The sequence below is a fragment of the Eublepharis macularius genome, chromosome 1 (assembly GCF_028583425.1).
Source record: "Eublepharis macularius isolate TG4126 chromosome 1, MPM_Emac_v1.0, whole genome shotgun sequence".
Lineage (NCBI taxonomy): Eukaryota > Metazoa > Chordata > Lepidosauria > Squamata > Eublepharidae > Eublepharis > Eublepharis macularius.
Window position 1 is genome coordinate 231,677,061 of NC_072790.1, and position 18,433 is coordinate 231,695,493.

Here is an 18,433-nt window from a genome sequence, read left to right on the forward strand (position 1 = left end):
ATGGCGCGGAAGGCAATCTAAACTCCTGTCTGGAGATCAGGGGGTGGGGCCACCAGCCATGTGACCATTTTCAAGAGGTTCCGGAACTCCATTCTACCGCGTTCCAGCTGAAAAAAAGCCCTGAGTATGTCTACTCTACTTTGACCCAAGTCCATATGCTCAGGGAAACATATATTGGTTTAATATCCATTTAACAGTCATGGCTTCCCTCCAAAAAATCCTGGGAACTATAGCTTGGTGAAGGGGTTGTTCTATAATATGGCTTGACCCCAGGTCTAAGAAATGGCAGGGACAAGCTTCTTTATTCCCAAATACTCTATGCCCAGTTCTTCTTTATCTGAAAAGGGGCCAAAGAGACATCACTGCTCCATTTTTTCCCATTTGGTATGAGCAGAGTGGGAAGGGTGGAGATCCCCATCAACTGAGCAGCCCAGCCTGTGAAAGATCAAGGTTTTAAGACACGAGTTCTTCCCTGTGCCAAAGGTAATGGTGAAGACCGGGTTGGTAGGCCTAGGAAAAATTTACAGCTGCATACGGCAGGCATCATTTCCCTGGGGAGGGAGGGGGAGTCTAACGTTACCTCAGTGAAAAACTGGAGATTGGCACAGATTGGAATTTTAAAACTCCCAGATCGTCAAGAGCCCATCTGATCATGCTAGAGGGGTTGCTTTTATTATTATTATTATTAATAATAATAATAACAACAACAATAATATTTGTCCTCTTTATTGCTGGTGAATCAGACCAACAAGCCATCTCTACATACCTATCAAGGAAGATACAAGTCAGAGCAAAAAATTAAGGTCGTGGGCATTTTTTCTTTTTTTTTCTTTTAAGATTTATATATATACATATATTAAAAACAAGGTAATTACGCAAAATTTATTCCCATCCCCTGCCTGTAAGAGACCCTTGGGAATTTCAATCTGTGGATGCCTCTTACAGGACCTTTCCTTCTCCCCCCAATCAAGAGTATGCAGCCCCCCTCTTAGACCAGAGGTAGCTCTTGGTTTTCCAACTGAGGTTCTGCAGACTTCGGTTTTATTTTTTTATTTTTCTTGCTACATTAAAAAATAACAGGGAGGGAGGGTGGAAATATATATATATATATGTATATTTATATATATTTTTAAAAGATGGGAGTTAAAATACTGCTATTAAACTAGAGTTGCTACATCAGGCTTTCTTTTAATATATATGTATATGTATATATAGATTAGATAGATAGATAAAAGGTTATTGGAATTAAAAAAACGTTTTCTTTATTCAAAAAAATTAACTTGGAAGCAGGAAGGCCTGGTTCGCAAATTTGATCTGTTCTGAGAACAGGAAACAGACCCCCCCCTTCCATTTCTGATTAGCAAGTTTGGATATCGGTTTGGGTTTTATATTGTTATTTGTGTTTTGTTTTTAAGGGAAAGATTCTAATAGTTTCACCACGCGTGCATGTAAAGGAAGAGGCTGTTTCAATTTCTCACCTTAGTAAGGAGACAACGGTGGGGGGGGGGGGCGCAGAGGAAAGGAACGGATTCCCCCCTCTGTCCAAACTTTTTCCTACTCAGCCCCACAGGACCAGTGCTAAAATTTCCCACCCATGCACATTTCCCCACGAAGGGAGGCCTCTCCTCCACCGTTCTCCTCTCTCCATCGCCTGGCATAAAACAATAAAACATTGACCGAAAACTCTCTCACATTAACTACAAAACAGACTTCACTCCGCCAAGAACGACTAAATCCAAAGAATATATCCGGCCCTGCGCAGGGCACCACGTTGCCAGAGGGAGCATCGCCATTCACGTCCCATCTTTCCCGAAAATTTCAGTACACCCTCTGGCTCCTCCTCCACCCCACCCCATTTTATCTACATTGGCTGGAGAAGTTAAGATAACCTCCCACCAGCACTACATCATCACCACCTCTACTACCACCAGGAACAAATGGAATTGGACTGGTATCAATTAGTTTCCTCTTGCCTGCTTTCTCCAAAAAAAGAAAATGTAACTCTCTCCTTCCCTCCCTCCTGCCTTCTTTCCTTTCCCCCCCCCATTTCTCCTACTGGGATTAATACGATCCTATTTAATAAAACAAGTATTATAACATCTTTGTCACCAAAAGAAAAAAGGGAGACTGTCAGAATTAATTATATTCACAAGGGTTTGCTTTTCAAAAAAGCCGATGAGGCCAGTTACCAAGATTCTTAAAGTCTTTGCAGGTTTTTAAAAGGAATGCATAGAAAGTTGTTTTGCTGGCATGCCAGACGACTAGCCAAGAACAGAGAGGGTGCAATGAAACCCCTTACTTTCATGGTGCACGGTTCTTTGAAGGCAAGTGCAGATAAATTTTGGTAGCAAAGCCCCTTTGCTGGCTCTAAAAATTGACAGAACGGAAGGGGGGAGGATGCGGCCACCCAGTTCAGCCCCTGCAAGGTCCACCTTGCATCTGTCAGCATCGGCTCTGAGCAAGTTGGGTAGTGTTGAGAACATTTGTTTGGGTCTGCCTCACTCTACAGAGCTGGTTTCATGTCTCCCATAGCGGCTGGCTCAATCCAGTCCGGTAATCGTCGCTGCTGCATCGTTAAGACTTAGCGACACATCGGGATTTTGACATGAGAGCGGCTTTGTATTCAGTGCCAGGTTCATCTGATTTTTTAAAAAGAAAGACCCCCCCCCCATTTGTTTTGATTAGGTGATACCCAAATGATTTGCAGTATTAGACCACATAAGCTTCTGGAGGTCAGGGTGGGAAGGCAAGCCCCGCAGTAGGCTGACAGTGTCCCCTTTAGCAGAGTATAGTCTTCTCAGTGTATAGTGCAGAATTTAGGATGTGAGCATCCTTCATCTCAGCCTCCCCCTCCACAATTTTTTCAGTTCCTGGATAATACATATTTTGTCATTGCTGAAAAACACCTGTGTCCCGTTTCTTCCCTTAGATCACAATCAATTGCCAAGTTTGACAGAACACCAGTCATTTCTTCCCACCCCCCAAAATAAATTTCTCAGACAGGGCTGCATGTACTCCATGGTTTTTTTTATCATGTTGTGCGAACGCGGACTTGTGATGCATCTGAGGACCCCCCCTTTCATATTTTTTTTTAAAAAAGGTAAGTCCATTTGGCTGCAAAGATGGATCTGAATATTGTGATCGTTACCTGCTGGAAGCCATATGTGAGCATGTACAGTTGCAGTAGGGCCTCCTGGGATGAAGAGAGACACGGAGACTTGTGAGGCTCCCACACCTGAAGGAAGTCGGTTAAGCCATGCAAAATAAACATACTTAATTTGCATAATTTGCACAATTTGGCTTTTCTTGGTGAAGATTGTAGGATTTTTTTTTAAAAAAGCACAAAGTATATACAACCCTGTCATAGATGACTAAAGGCCATCTAGAACAAATTAGCAGAGGTCAAGGGATGGTATTTAGGTGAGACAAAACGGTAGAGAAATAGGATGTATTCCCAAGAGGCATGCGATGATGACATGAAAGTCTCTTGTATAGCATTAAAAAAAACACAACCCTACAAATCCCAGAAACTCTTGGGCTTTTTAATCCTTTTTCTTTGCTTGCTTGCTTTTTTGCAGAAACCATCTCTAACAAATTGCTCAGGTTCTTGGTTCAAGAGTTCCTTCCTAAATCAGGGTCCGAGAATTGTAAGCAAAAGTAAAGATAGGAAAATGGGAAGGAAATGAAAACATTCATATATATGCATTTATAGTGGTACTGGGTTGTTTTAATCCACCCCCTTTTAATATATAACCATCTTGGCAATTTGGCATCCAGGTAGCAAGTTCAAGAAACCTGACTGTGTTAGGTTGCTGGGCTGCAAACTGACAGGGAGAGATGACTGACTCGTCTCTCCTGTTCCTAACACTTCAAAAAGTATCTGATGTAACAAAACCAGGAGTCAAATGACTTTTGTCTTGAAATGATTAAGGATGTTCAACAAGGCAATTCAAAATTATTTTTTCTATTTTTTTTGTTTTTTGAGTATGTGTCTGTTTGCTTCGTTCTGAAAAAAATATAATATATAAAAGTTAGCAACCTCTGGAAGATCCAGACGAGGACAGCAAAAGAGGTTTTGGTCCATAAGTAAATACTCTTTTTTTTCTCTTTACTTGGTTTTGAGTAACAAAAGTTTTGGTCCAGTTTAAAAAGACGAGAAAATTATATATAAACATGTTATTTCATATTTATTTATTAATTATTATTTTTTTGCTTTCCGTTGGGACGCATGTTGGTTGTAAGTGGGCTTGTTGCCAGTATTGCATGGACATCTTTCTTAGGTTTTGGTGAGAAATTGTTGTTCCTAAAATCAAAAGAGAGAAAAAAGGAAGAAAAATGTTTTCTCTTTTTGCATGTGTACATTTGTGGTTGCATCACTTGGCAAGCATCAAGGGTGAGATGTAGAAACATGGCGGTCAACCCTCTCCATCCCGTTAACTGGGAATCTGGAAGCGTTGTTAGCTTGGTTTTGTTTTTGGAAATACCCTGTTAGTGACTCCTGATTTCTTATTTGATGAACAAATCCCTGCTCAAATAGGAAAAGCAAACTCAAAGTTCAAAAAACTTTTGCAGTGGCTCAGAAGACTCGAAACTAAAATTTAAAAGCGGCCAGGAAGATTCTCCTTGGGGTTCTTCCAAACCCGTTCGATTTTCTCCCATTTCACTGGCTTTAATGTTATTTATTCATTTTAACTTCTTTTTCTTAGGAAAAAAATAGAGGAAAAAGAATATAAAGCTCTTTAGCTGCTTCTTTTTCTTTTAAATGTTTGAGGTAATACAGTTGTGCCCTCGTTTGATCAGGTTCCCAGAGGTTGATGGTTTTTCTCTTTTTCCTTTCCGGCTTCCCTTCCTAACAGCTTTTAGTTACTTTCCACGTTTTTGGCCCACCAGGCAAGTTGAAGGCCCAGCAACATCAGACCAAGATCAGAGCTGGGTTTCCTAGATGAGAAAATGCCCCCTTCCCCTTCCAGTTATGGTGCCAGCAGGGGCCACGCAGGCCCTATCCTACTTCCTCCGCATCACTTCCCGCATTGCTTGCAAATCGCTCATGTGTGTTGAGAGTTCTCCATTTCAAAACGACACCACAGGCTGTTGTGTAGCAATTGCTATTCCCAGTATTTCTGGCTTCTCCATCTTAGTTGTATCATCATCACCTTTATTATTATTCTTATTATTCTTATTATTCTTATTCTTAAAAAATAACATAGATTGCTCCTAAAATAATTTTCTTCTTCTTTAAATTAACTTTCTTTTTCTAATTTGTTTGTTCATTCTTCGGATGTATTTTATTCTGTTTCTCTCTCTCTCGCTCTTGCTCTCTGCTGTACCCTCCCTCCTTTCCCATCACCCACTCCAATTCCCCTAAGGATGTCTCTTTTTAAGAAAATATTCTAATGGCCTGAGTGGCTGTTGCGTGGCACACCGGGCATTCCGGGTCAGTTCTCTCACAGATCCGCACGGCACACTCCATGCAGAAGAGATTATGGCCACATGGAACTAGGGCTGCCGTTACCTCGCTTTCAAAACACACCATACACTCCCGGCTGCTTGAGATGGACGTCCGGGTGGTGGCGGAAGCACCCAGTTTGGAAAACCCTTGTAAGGGCTCCCCCTGAGACCTTCTAGGAAGCCCAGATAGAGTAGGCTCTTGTATAGAAGAGGACGGGGAACGGTGCGAGTTTGGATGGATGGCGCCACTATTGCTAGATCGTTGCTGCTTAGAGAAGAGGACTGAAACAGGGTTGGTATTTTCCTGCCCAGCCCACAAGGGAGCACCGGATTCTGGAACCCCGTAGTAAAGATCTTGTTTGTTGACACCATAGTTGGGAAAGAGGTAACTGTAATTGAAATCGTTTTGGTCATTCAGCCGGGGAGTCTCATAAGCTGGGTCCACAGAGCAGTCGCCGATGCACCCAAGGCTGTTTTGACGGAAGGTGGAGAGAGGCTTGCAGCCAGGAGCTGGAGTGTGGACCCGCCAGGCCTCAGAATAACGGTTCTCCATGCCTGAATCAGGACTGCTGGACAGGAAGTCGTTTTCATTGTTGTATTCTAGGATCTTGCCCGTCCGGACTGCAATGTGTGTTTCGATTTCCTCTCGGGCTCGCTCCACATTTCCTGGCGCTCCTGTGATCTCAAAGACAGGGTCCCGGTCTCGGCTAGGTGTGATGATGTAGGTGTTGGTCTGCTGCTGGATCCGCTTGATGGTGGCTCCTTTGGGCCCCACCACCAAGCCTACTACACGGTATGGGACCCGGACCCGGATGGTGACTTGTCCCGGCAGGGTTGGGGCACTACCAAAAGTAGTACCAGCCTTGTTACGAGAGGCTCGGATCATGGAGAAGTGCTCGGCAGCTGAGATGATCTCTCTCCTCGCCATAGCGACGTCCTCCCGCCGTCCAGTCACCATGAACACAGGCTCTTCCCCGCGTACGGGAGTCTTGATGTAGGTGTTGGTCTTTGCCCTCAAAGCTTTGATTTTGCAACCTTTAAAGACAGTAAAGGATAAAGAGGAAAAGGATTAGTGGCCTTCTTGGCTTCCTTTGCTTTCCCTGCTCCCACCCCCAAATCTCAGAGATAATCAAAGGAGAAGTGATTTCCCTCACTTCCCTAGGCCCAGGTCAAATACACTGAGCATGCTGGAGGCATTTAATGATTATGCTTTATCCATATCAGGGCATGGAACTTCAAATTCACTGGAGCTATGTAGAGGCTGGAAGGGAGTCTTTTTCTCTTTTGGTTTTTCATTAATTGCAAAATGAATTATTCCTCCCCCAGCAAAAAACACAAAGACAATCTTCCCCAACCCCATCCTAACAAGGGTACTTCCTCTGTTGAGGATCTGGCCCTAGGAAGTTGCCTTCTTCTAAGTCAGACCTTTGATCTAGCTGAGCACCGTTAGGTATAATGGACTGCAGCTCTGCAGCATCCCAAGCAGAGAAATGCCTCTCCCAGTTACATGAGATACTGGAAATGCCAGGGATTGAGTCTGGGACTTTCTGCATGAAAAACATGCGCTCTTCCATTGAACCACAGAAGAAAACTTCTCAAGTGCTTACTTCAAGCACTACCCATGCATGTTGTGCTTGTCAGAACTTTCAGGCATGACGGGGCAGGAAAAATTCACTATGTATCTTCTGTCCTTAACAGCCAGGCAGATCCAGTCCTCTGCCAACGACTGCTGACGAGATCCAAGGCCAGCTGCCCCACTCTCTTAGACTAAGGGGAGTGACTAGGCTGCCCCTCTCGGTTCCTAAAACTGCTATAGCTTTAACCCAAATAATAATCACTTCCTTGACTTTTAAATCGCCGGAGGACAGGAAACCATGGAGTGAACTAATACAGTAAGTGTGGTAGAGGCCTCAGCAATTTATAATGGTAAAAGGAGTGTCTCTCGTGATGTGATCCTTGCTTGAAGACACTAACTAGGTGAGTCACTGGGAGAGAGATCCCATGATCAGATTTTCCTGGTGTATTTAGAAAGTCACCAGCAGCTATATCAGAGACCAGTTTGGCTTGATGGCACAACATGGAGGGGGAAAGGATTAACTGTCCTGCCCCTGACCAGATCTCTCGGCTTCATCCCATAGAATACCAGTGTTTGAAGCGTGTCCACGTTTTTTCTTCTTTGAGATATTAGAAGGTACGTGTTTGCACTTACTGAACTTGCAACCGCAGAAACTGAGCACTACCAAGAACCACTATGGACCCCTCCCACAAGCCCCTCTGGACGCTACCAGGCCCCAAACACAGGGTTTTTTTTCAGGGGGAACGCGGGGGAACGGAGTTCCGGAACCTCTTGAAAATGGTCACATGGCTGGTGGCCCCGCCCCCTGATCTCCAGACAGAGGGGAGTTGAGATTGCCCTCCGTGCCCCTCTGTCTGGAGATCAGGGGGGCGGGGCCACCAGCCATGTGACCATTTTCTCTGAGGGCAACCCACTGAGTTCCACCACCTCTTTCCCCAGAAAAAAAGCCCTGCCCAAACATAATAGGAAAACAGATTGTCCAGTTCCACTTCCTTCCCAATGGGCCCTAGGGTGACCAGGGCCCCGTGAACATTGCCCCCCCTCCCAATTCTCTCCTTTGGTCTGAACTGCAGCTTCCTACCTTGACTATAACTTCTGTCCTTCTCCTTCTCCTCCTGCCTATGTCTTCTCCACCATGGCCATTATGTACTGTTTTTAACATTGGCTTTTAATTTCTTTTCATTGTTCGCCGCTTTGAGGTCCCTTATTGGGTGTAAAGGTGGCACACAAATGTTTTAAAATAAATTAAGTAAATTTCTCCAGTTCCTTTGGCTGCCTCACTTTCCCAGTAGTGGGTCATCTAATGCATGTTAAAATGCTGCTTTCGTATTTTAAATGCACCTTGATGCTGGATCAACCCATAATAGCTACAGTTCTATTGGAGCAATGCTTTAATGGGTGCTCAGAAGGCTGTGAGGCGTGGATTTTTTGGAACAGGTGTCACATGATGGCTAAGAAACTGAGCTGTGATTGAAGAGGTCCTGCTTTAAATTATGTTTGGAGAAGTTTGGGCTAGCTGTGCATGGGAGTTTGGGGTTCACCCTTGCCTTGCCAAGGTCCATGATGGAGAAAGATAACACTGCTCTCATGTACGTCTACCTTAGTTAAGAGCAGAGATGGGCACGAACAGAAAAACAAACAAACATGATGTTCGTTGTTTGTTGCCACCCACGAACAGGGACTCACGAACACTTATGAGCATGACCTGTTCAAGAACATGTTCATGGTTGGATGTTTGTGCGGGCCAGCAGGCTCTCCTCCAGCCATCATCCAAGTTTGGTCAAGATCCCTACTGCACCACTCCCAGAAACCTGACCTGAGCAGGCAGCAGGAAAGGTACCAATAATAAATAATAGCTTGGCCCCAGAGCCTGGCAGCAGCCCTGGAAATTGAAGGGGTAGATCCCTATCGCACCACTCCCAGAAACCTTACCTGAGCAGGCAGCAGGAAAGGTACCAATAATAAAGAATAGCTTGGCCCAGAGTCTAGCAGCAGACCTGGAACCTGAAGGGGTAGATCCCTATCACCACAGACAAAGAAAATTCAAGCTCCAATGCACTCTCTCTATCAAAATGCCAACAGCAGCTGTCTCTCCCTTTCCACTGTCTGCAAAACCAGAGCTGGGAAACCCCCTCCCCCCTGATCTTTGCTCCCTTGTAACAAATTTGGAGTTCCACACTTGAAAGGAAGACCTGCCTATCAAGCTAAATTGGGCTTAGATTGGGGTTTCCAGGGCAACAGCAGACAGAGTTCAGACAGAGTTCAGACAATCCCTGCCTAAATTGCCAAGGGAATTGATTGCAGGTGCCAGATTGTCTGGCTTGACGAACAGCAACAAATGAGGCTTGCAACGACCACCTGTTCGTTTAGACTGGGGCCTCACAAACAGCTTGTTCGCAAACAGCAGTGCCATTTTCACACTACTTATCTTCATCCGGAACGCCGTGGAACGTCGCGAAAAACCCGCGGAAGATAGTGTCTTTTCGTGCGAGTTTTGTACGACATTGCGCAAAACTTGCGCAAGAAGATGCTATCTTCCATGGTTTTTGCGTGACATTCCGCAGTGTTCCGGATGAAGGTAAGTAGTGTGGAAACAGCCCAGATTGGGCTATTTGTGGCTTTTTTTGTTCGTATTGCCGTTCGTGCCCATCTCTAGTTAAGAGTTTCTGGACAGTCCTTACTCCGTGCATCCCCACTTTTAGAAGTTTCTGGATTCCTCCTTGAAGATGGAGGACCAGATCACTGCAGTTGCCAGGTCTTCCTTTTATTATCTTCGGCAGGCCAGGCAGCTTGCCCCTTATTTGTCTCCCCGTGACATGACTACAGTGGTCCAAGCAATGGTCACCTCTAGGTTGGATTACTGTAACGCGCTCTACGCTGGGCTTCCCATGGGCCTGATCCGGCGGTTACAGCTGGTACAGAATGCAGCAGCGCGGGTCATTGCTGGAGCACCAGTGTGGGAGCATATTACACCGGTGCTACGCCAGCTGCATTGGCTGCCAGTGGAGTACCGAATCAGGTTCAAGGTTTTGGTGTTAACCTACAAAGCCCTACGCGGACTGGGACCGACGTATCTGAGGGACCGTCTCTCACCATATGAGCCCCGGAGGACTCTCCGCTCTGGCGGAAAACATCTTTTAAGTGTCCCTGGCCCTAGGGAGGCCCGCCTGGCGTCGACCAGGGCCAGGGCCTTTTCAGTCCTGGCCCCGACCTGGTGGAATGCTCTGTCTTGCGAGACAAGGGCCCGGCAAGATTTGCTTGCATTTCGCCGGGCCTGTAAGACAGAGCTATTCCGCCAGGCATATGGCTAACGCCGGGCAGTGCCCGCCCCCCCCCCGTGAAGGGGGGGTTAAGCCATCACCCCTATGCAAACACAGAGGCATGTATGAACCACTGGGCAGCATGAATTGTTATATTTAATGTTTTTAAATGTTTTTAAATGTATTATTTAATGTTTTTAAATGTTTTTAAACATGTTTGTATTTGTTATCCGCCCTGAGCCTGCGAAAGCAGGGAGGGCGGAATATAAATATAATAAATTAAATTAAATTAAAATTAAGACAGGTGGGTTGTGGCCAAATAGGGCCTTCTCTGTAGTGGCGCCTCCCTTTTGGAATCATCTCCCCAAAAATATTTGCAAGGTGGATTAGTAGGCAAGGGGCCTCTGGAAATAGGCCTCTCTCCCTGGACAGCCCCTGCCCTCCAATGGAGAGCGGAAGGAGAAAGAGCAGGACACCCGGTTAACTAAGGGTGAGAGCTGCTGGCTCACATTCACCTGCCTCACGTGTGGCAAGGGCCACCAGCTTGTGCTTGCTGTGTGCATGGCATAGGTGACCAGCTCCTGTCGACAGCAACTCCTGCCTGTCTCATCGGAGGTGGTAGCCCACAGCTTGTGATAGCAGCAGAAGCAGCACTTGCCTGCCTCACATGAGGTGGGGGCTGCAAGGCTGCAGTAGCAGCTTGTGCCTATGACTCAGAGGCAGAGCATCTATTTGGCACGCCGAAGGTCCCAGGTTCGATCCTCAGCATCTCCGGTTTAAATTATGAGGTAGTTGGTGATGTGAAAGACCTCTGCCTGAGACCCTTCGATGGGCCAATGGTCTGTTTCAGTATAAGGCAGACTCATGTGTCCATGTGCCAGCTCCCACCAACCTCATGCAGAGCTGCCCTGCATAAAATGAGTTGCTCAGAACCAGAGGGTCCCAGCAGTACCTCGCTTTGGCCTTAGTCAAGCAGTCTCAGCTTTCTATCTGTAGTACTAGCCTACCACACAGGACCATTGTAAGCATTATAAGAAAATGTATGTGAAGGATCGCAAGTGCTATGTAAATGCTAAAGTATTATTATTATGATACTATCATTGCTGTGCTGGTTTTATTATCTTTTAGATCACTGACTGTTGTTTTTAAGCTCCTTTTTTATTAGCAGCTGGGTTTATGGAGGTTCTATTATTAACTTATTGATGGTTTTATTGTGTTTTAACAGTGTGTTTTTATATATGCTAGAAGCTGCCATGGGAGTCTTTTCGGGCTGAAAGCTGCGGGATAAACATGTTTAGCTAAGTAATGAAATAAATAAATAAAATAAGGAGACTGGGAGAAGCAGCAGGCCTGCTGTTGATCGGGTCACTCGATCTGGCCTATGAAAGTCCTGGAGTGGGGGGGGGCTGTGAAGGGGGGAGTTTCATTTCACCTAGAATCTATGATATAAGAGACGGGATATTTTTCTCCAGGCCTGTTAGTAAGCCTAGTTGAAATCAGTGCTCTAGAGGGGAAGTGGGCACAAGGTACTTGCTTTGTTCACACCCACACCACACACACACTCCCACACACTGCGCAATCACCAATTCATGAGCATGATTTTTCAGTCATTATGTTTACCGCATGTATAGGGTGACCGTATACCACATGCCATCCGCCTGATATGCACAGCTGCCATTTGTCTGAAAGGGGCAAAGGCTGTCCTTTTAGTTTTAGTACAGAACCAATGTTGCCAATCTTCAGGCAGGGCCTGGAGATTTCCCAGAATTACAAATACTATCCAGATTACAGTTCCCCTGGAAGAAATGGCAGTTTGGGAGGGTGGACTCTATTGCCTTACATCCTCTGCTGGGGTCCCTCCATCCACCCCCCAGGCTCCACCCCCAAATCTCCAAGAATTTCTCAAGCTGAAGTTGGAAGCCCTAACAGAACTCTAAATGTGAAAAGGGCTAGAGTTTACAAGCATAGAAAAGCATGCACAGTCTTCTCATGATCAGGATTTTTTTTAAAAACGAACATTTCTGATCACTGGGACAGAGCCTACATGTAAGCCTAGGCACTCTATGCTCATCATGACCACAGGCGATCTCACTTATGCCCACTTTCTCTGTCTCCACATTAGGGTTGCCAGCCTCCAGGTAGTGGCTGGAGATGTCCTGGAATTACAACTAGTCTCCAGGCCACAGAGATCAGTTCACTTGGAGAAAATGGCTGCTTTGAAGGGTGGACTTTATGGAATTATGCTATGCCAAGGTCCTTCCCGCCCCCCCCCCCCACACCCCACTTTCTCCAGGTTTCTCCAGGTTTCACCCTCCAGATCTCCAGGAATTTCCCAACTTGGAGCTGGCAACCCAAATCCACATTGATTTCAATAGGTGTAATATTGTGCACAAAGGACTATCATTTTGGAAATAAGTCCATAAGTATTATACTGCCTGTTTTTTATTTTTTTCTGTGATCCGCTCTGAGCCTGGTTCTCAGGGAGAGAGGAATATGAATGTAATAAATAAATAAAGTTACTAGCCTCTGCTCTCCTAAAACTGTTACTTGTCCTCCTGCCCTGCGTACCTATGTCAGTCATTTGTAGCCTGCACAAACCAACTTTTTAAAAGTCTCTCTACTAGCTTGTCAGCTAGGTGTGATTCTTAATTCAGGCAAGGAGCTATTTACAAGCTTAACGTATACATTAAAAGTTTGATGAACATCAGTGGAGCAGATAAAATAGATGTAAATCACAGAGTACCAAAGCAGCCTGATCCTGGTGATAGATTTTTAAAAGAGTGTCTGTGTGTAAGAGACGGGATGACTTAGGAACAAAACCAGTTGTTTGCTCCCCCCCCTCCACTACACCACACACAATGAATTCATGGAGACAGGAGAAATGATTCACCCAAGAGAGACTTCAGGCAATTCTTGGAAATTCCAGTCTACATGGCAAGAATGGGCAGGAGGCCAGCAGGCCAAGCTCATTGCTGGCTCGTGCTTTGGAGGATACAACCGCAGTGTAGCTTAAAAAAAAATCCAGCCCCTAATGGACTGCACTCTCTCTCCTTCTCTCTCAGGAAACCCTGCGCTGAAAGGATCAATTGCACTGGGGCCAGGCCGGGAATCTGCTCTATGAAAATCTGCCGTTGTCCAGGACGGTCCATTTACGAGACAAAAGAACTCTGTTTCTCCCCCCACGCTACCATCTGATTCTTCTTCCCAGATCATTTGATTAAGGCTCTCCATTTCAATGTATAGAGTAGATAGGGCTAGGGCTTAGGACCTGGGGTGGTGGTGATGGAAGGAGAGAAACTGAGCCTAACGTAGTAGGAGAGGTGAAACAAAGGGGTCATGTAGACGGAAGAGACAAAGGAAGGGGAAATCCATGCTGAGCGCAAAGGGAAAGAAAGCGAGGCAAGTCAGAGATGTAACTGGGGACAAATGTTGTTCTACAGGACTATCTGGGGGGAGAGAGAAAATGATCAGAGATGGGGGAGGAAAGGATGCAGGATGAAAGTGAAAATGGGGCGGAGAAGAGAGAGACGGAAAGGCAAAAGGGACCCTGACAAGGAAACAGCAGAGGAGGAAAGGGGGCGGGGAGGACAAAGGATGGACAAAAGGAGGCAGGGTGTAGCCACCAGAAGGATGTACAGGACGGTCTAGGCTTGCCCATCAACAGGACAGAGTGCCCCACAGATTGACAGATGAAGGGATCCCTTGCCTTAAACAGAGCAAAGGGAGTGGAAAATGATGCACTCATAGGCACAGAACAGAAGGTGTGCATCTATGCAGAATCCAACCCATTCTCTCCATTTAGACGAACATATTTTTACGCTGCAGTGAACTGACGGTAGATTCATATCACCCGTTTTGCATGTGGTGACACCTTGGGACAGACTTAACTTTTGCATTTTGGATTGGTTGGCTGATCTTGCAAATATGCCCGATGTGTCATGATCGCATCTTGCCGCGTCCTGGGAAACTCTCTCCAAGTGGGCTGAATTAAGGGTACAGGGAGCTGCAATGGTGATCATATGGTGGAGCACGCACTCTATTACACACGATGCTTGAGAGCCCCACACACACACATGCAATTCAGCTGCACAAAGCAGGCAACAAGAGTTCAATACAGATCAAGGCTGCGGCATTGTGGAAGGATGAGTTTATGACCACCCCCCCTTCTGTCACTCAGCTGATCAAAAGTGGCAGCTCGGGGCTGCTTTAAGCTCTGGAAGGGAAAAGTAATGTGTTGTTTTCCCCCACTAGGGCTTAAAGCAGCAGAGGGGCCCATTTTCATTTGGGGAAATGACATGGAGTTAACCCCTTTCTCCAGCCCCCTAGGAAGTGGTGGAAGATCAGGAGGGCAGAGACATGGCAGGATGCTGTCATGGTGATGGTATGAAGTCATTTCCAAGGCAAACCTGGAAGTGATGTCACACCATTCCAGGATTCAATGAAAACTCTATGGTTTTACTAGTGTTTCTCCTGACTCTGAGAGGAGCAAGACATCACTCCCAGAAATGATGTCAATGCAATACAAATTTCTGCATCATTTCCCGCCCCCCACCCCCATCCTCTGGTGCCTCTTTTGCAGAAGATTTTATTGTAGCCTTCCAATATAGGGTTGCCAACCTCAAGATGGCAGCCCGAGATCTCCCAGTATAATGATCTCCTGACAACAGAGAGCAGTTCCCCTGGAGAAAATGGTTCATTTAAAGGTAGACTCAATGGCATTATACTCTGCTGATGTCCCTCCCCTCCTAAGCCCCACCCGCCTCAGGCTCCGCCTTCAAAATCTGTAGCAATTTCACAAGCCGGAACTGGCGGCCCTATTCCAATGTCCCGTTTAGTCTGGGCCTCCTTTCCAAGAGAACCGAAGAAACACTTCTGACTTGTTTTTCTTCACTGTGTATTTTTGGAGGAGGGTGAAAGAAATACATTGCTGGCCTTCTCCTTATATTCCCTGATCATATCAAATACACAGTTAAAGGAGTTTGAAAAAGTTTGAGTTTTTAAAAACTATTTCTAAGCCTGCCTTTCTCCTAAGAAGTAATTTCCACAAGAAACTATAGTTCTGAGGATGAGACCCAGGACCCAGCCACATACACAATCTCATCCTGCACAGACAATCTTATGAATCACGAAAGAAAAACGGTATGTTTTATTTATTTCTTTTGACAGGTACCCATTTCCTCTCCACCATATAATCTCTAGCAGAGAGTTCCCTCACCAAACTGCAGTTCCCGGGGGAGGGAGGGGTTGGCGGGGGGGGGGACTGGGAGACATGATTACTGGTATAAAACCAGTTACATTTTTTGTATAGATAGAAACTCAACTTTGATATTAGAGTTTTCAGCTGTTGGCTGGCAAGTGACAGAAGATTGGGAGAGCGGAAACATGGGGAGATACTGTCACAGTGATGGTATGAAGTCATTTCCGGGGCAAACCTGGAAGTGATGTTACGCCATTCTAGGATTCAATAGAAACTCTATGGTTTTACCAGAGTTTCTCCTTAATCCAAGAGGAGCAAGATGTCACTCCCTTATTCACCCCAGAAATGATGTCAATGCAATGCCAATTTTTGCGTCATCCCCACCCACCCCCCGCCACTAGCCTACTGCTACCACCGGAGACCTAACATTCCTACTCAACATTCACCCACTGGCTGCTTCCACACACGTTGGATAATCCACTTTCAATACTCTTTAGTGAACATTTGAAACTGATTTTCCATGTGTGGAACAAAAAATTCCTCTTCCAAAGGATTGTGAAAGTGTAGTGAAAGTACATTACTCAACGTGTGTGGAAATGGCCAGTATCTTCCCTCTTTCAACTAAGAGAACCCAATAATTAAAAAGGTCTCCTCTCTGGCTACAATTAAGTAAAACTGCACATAAAACAAAGACATTTGATTTGAAGAGTGTCAGAAAAGCAGGAGCAGAAGAATGAGGGCAAGCAAGGGGCCACAGGACTTGTAATATTTAGACCTGGTTCTCAGGGCCAGTCTAGACATGATGGTCACAGTTCTTGAGGTCAAAACCTGAAACTGCTCAAATCATGTAGCAAGTAGAGTGTGGGGACTTTCTTTAAGCAAAAGGGTGTCTGAATGATAGTAACTGAATATTCTTCTCTCCAGCTTATCTCCTCATAGACCATCTCTCTAGGCACTTTCTTTCAACCGGGGCTCCTATTCCAGATCTAAATCTGCATGAATGAAAAGTGTTTGGGGAAAGAGTCTGCAAAGTTTTACGCCACAGGATGGCGGTGGGGGTGGGGGGGAGAGTACATCCCCTTTCCCTTGTGCACCTCTTTTGTTTGGCTGCCATGTGATTCAGGCATCTCAGAGTTCAAATACATGGAATTGTCGCCATATATTAAAACTAGATGATGGGGGATACCTATGACACATTCCCCAATACGACAGATTTCTGTACAGAGAATCATTTCCTGTATTGCAGAGCATTCAGTCATATGAGTTAAATATTTGCAGCCTGAAATACAGCCCACGCATGCTGGGAGGGTTGCTAGATCCCCTTACTCTTCCGGCAGGAAGGGCGGGGGACCTGGTATTCATCTTTTTTGTCTCCTTGTGTGGCAAAATGATGTCACTTCCAGGTGTGACATCATCATGCCAGCTTGGTATGGTGGTTAAGAGCATGGGACTCTAATCTGGAGAACCGGGTTTGATTCCCCACTCCTCTGCTTGAAGCTAGCTGGGTGATCTTGGGTAAGTCACAGCTTCTAGGAGCTCTCTCAGCCCCACCCACCTCACAGGGTGTTGGTAGTTGTGGGGATAATAATGATACACTTTGTAAACTGCTCTGAGTGGGTGTTAAGTCATCCTGAAGGGTGGTATATAAATCGAATGTTATTATTATTATGCAGGCCCCAGGAGCATGCCTGGGAAGCCTGTTCCCCCACCTTTCCCACCCACCGGCCAGATGAGTGGGGGCAGAGGGTGGGAGTGGTGAATCCTTCGCCCTCATCGGGGTACGTGGCAGCCCTACACATTGGCCTAACCAACCCACTGAGAACTAGGCCTCTGTCAGATGGCGAAGGGGTGGCTTGAACAATTTGCTCACCACAGTGAACATTTAGGGGGCCAAGTCTCCCACTATAGCAGGAGACTTCTTGACCCAGTCCCTGCTGGTTTTGCCGCTGCTTGGTAGAGAAGCAGAAAATATGGGCGGCGGGGTGGGTGGGGGTGTCGTCACGCTGACGCTGAAATGTCACTTCTGATGCAAACCCGGAAGTGATGTCACAGCGTCAGGCCAATGCTTTAGCATTTGCCCTGTACACTAGTTTCAAGGGAACCCTGGTGTGTATCAGCCCAATGTGGTGACATCATTTCTGGGTTTGTGCTGGAAGTGAGGTCACAGTGTCAACACCACTTTAGTTTTTTCTGCCCGTCAGCAAACACCACACACCCCAGATGCCTGCACTGTACTGGCAGCCTTATGCACATTTGTCTTCCCTCTGGTAAGTGTGAGAAGTCCCACATTGAATGAAACTACCTGCCAGTGGTAGCTCAAGATTGGCTCACTGCCATTATCCACTACCCTGCCTCATTGCTACTGCCTGCTGCCTCGCTGATGCAATAGTAGCAGCAGGGCTTTTTTTCAGCGGGAACACAGTGGAACGGAGTTCCGGAACCTCTTGAAAATGGTCACATGGCTGGTGGCCCCGCCCCCAATCTAAACTCCCCTCTGTCTGGAGATCAGGGGGCGGGGCCACCAGCCACGTGACTATTTTCTCCGAGGGCAACCCACTGAGTTCCGTCACCTCTTTTCCCAGAAAAAAAGCCCTGAGTAGCAGTAACCACGGCCACTACCTGCCCGCTTTCCTGACTGCTGCAAAGAGAGAACACTTTTATCTCATTTGCCCCAGCTTTCTTTTATAATAGCACACCAAATCACACTTGCCCTATAGGCCTTTCTGTTTGGACTCTTGCAAGGACACTTCCTGTCACAAGGGCTTGGCCACCAGTTTGGTTGCCAACTCTCATGAGCAGAAGGAGTCTTTCATAAGAATCTGGGAACTGGTACGTGTGGCCTAGTGCTAGGCTTGCCTGGTGTTCACCAATGGTGGGCAAACTCCCAACGATTCATGCCTCTGCCCATGATCACCAGCTAATATGAGGGATAAGGCCTGAGCACCTGCAGGA

The 18,433-nt window shown here is 46.1% G+C and overlaps 1 protein-coding gene across 1 annotated transcript in view; it reads right to left on the minus strand.

Annotated features, from left to right (window-relative positions):
- Positions 1–5,377: 5,377 nt before the first annotated feature.
- Positions 5,378–18,433, minus strand: part of MEX3A (mex-3 RNA binding family member A) — a 29,059-nt gene continuing 16,003 nt past the window's right edge. Inside the window, exon 3 of the mRNA XM_054996628.1 lies at positions 5,378–6,483. Within this exon, the coding sequence (XP_054852603.1) occupies positions 5,378–6,483 (1,106 nt within the window). The remainder of the gene's footprint in view (positions 6,484–18,433) is intronic.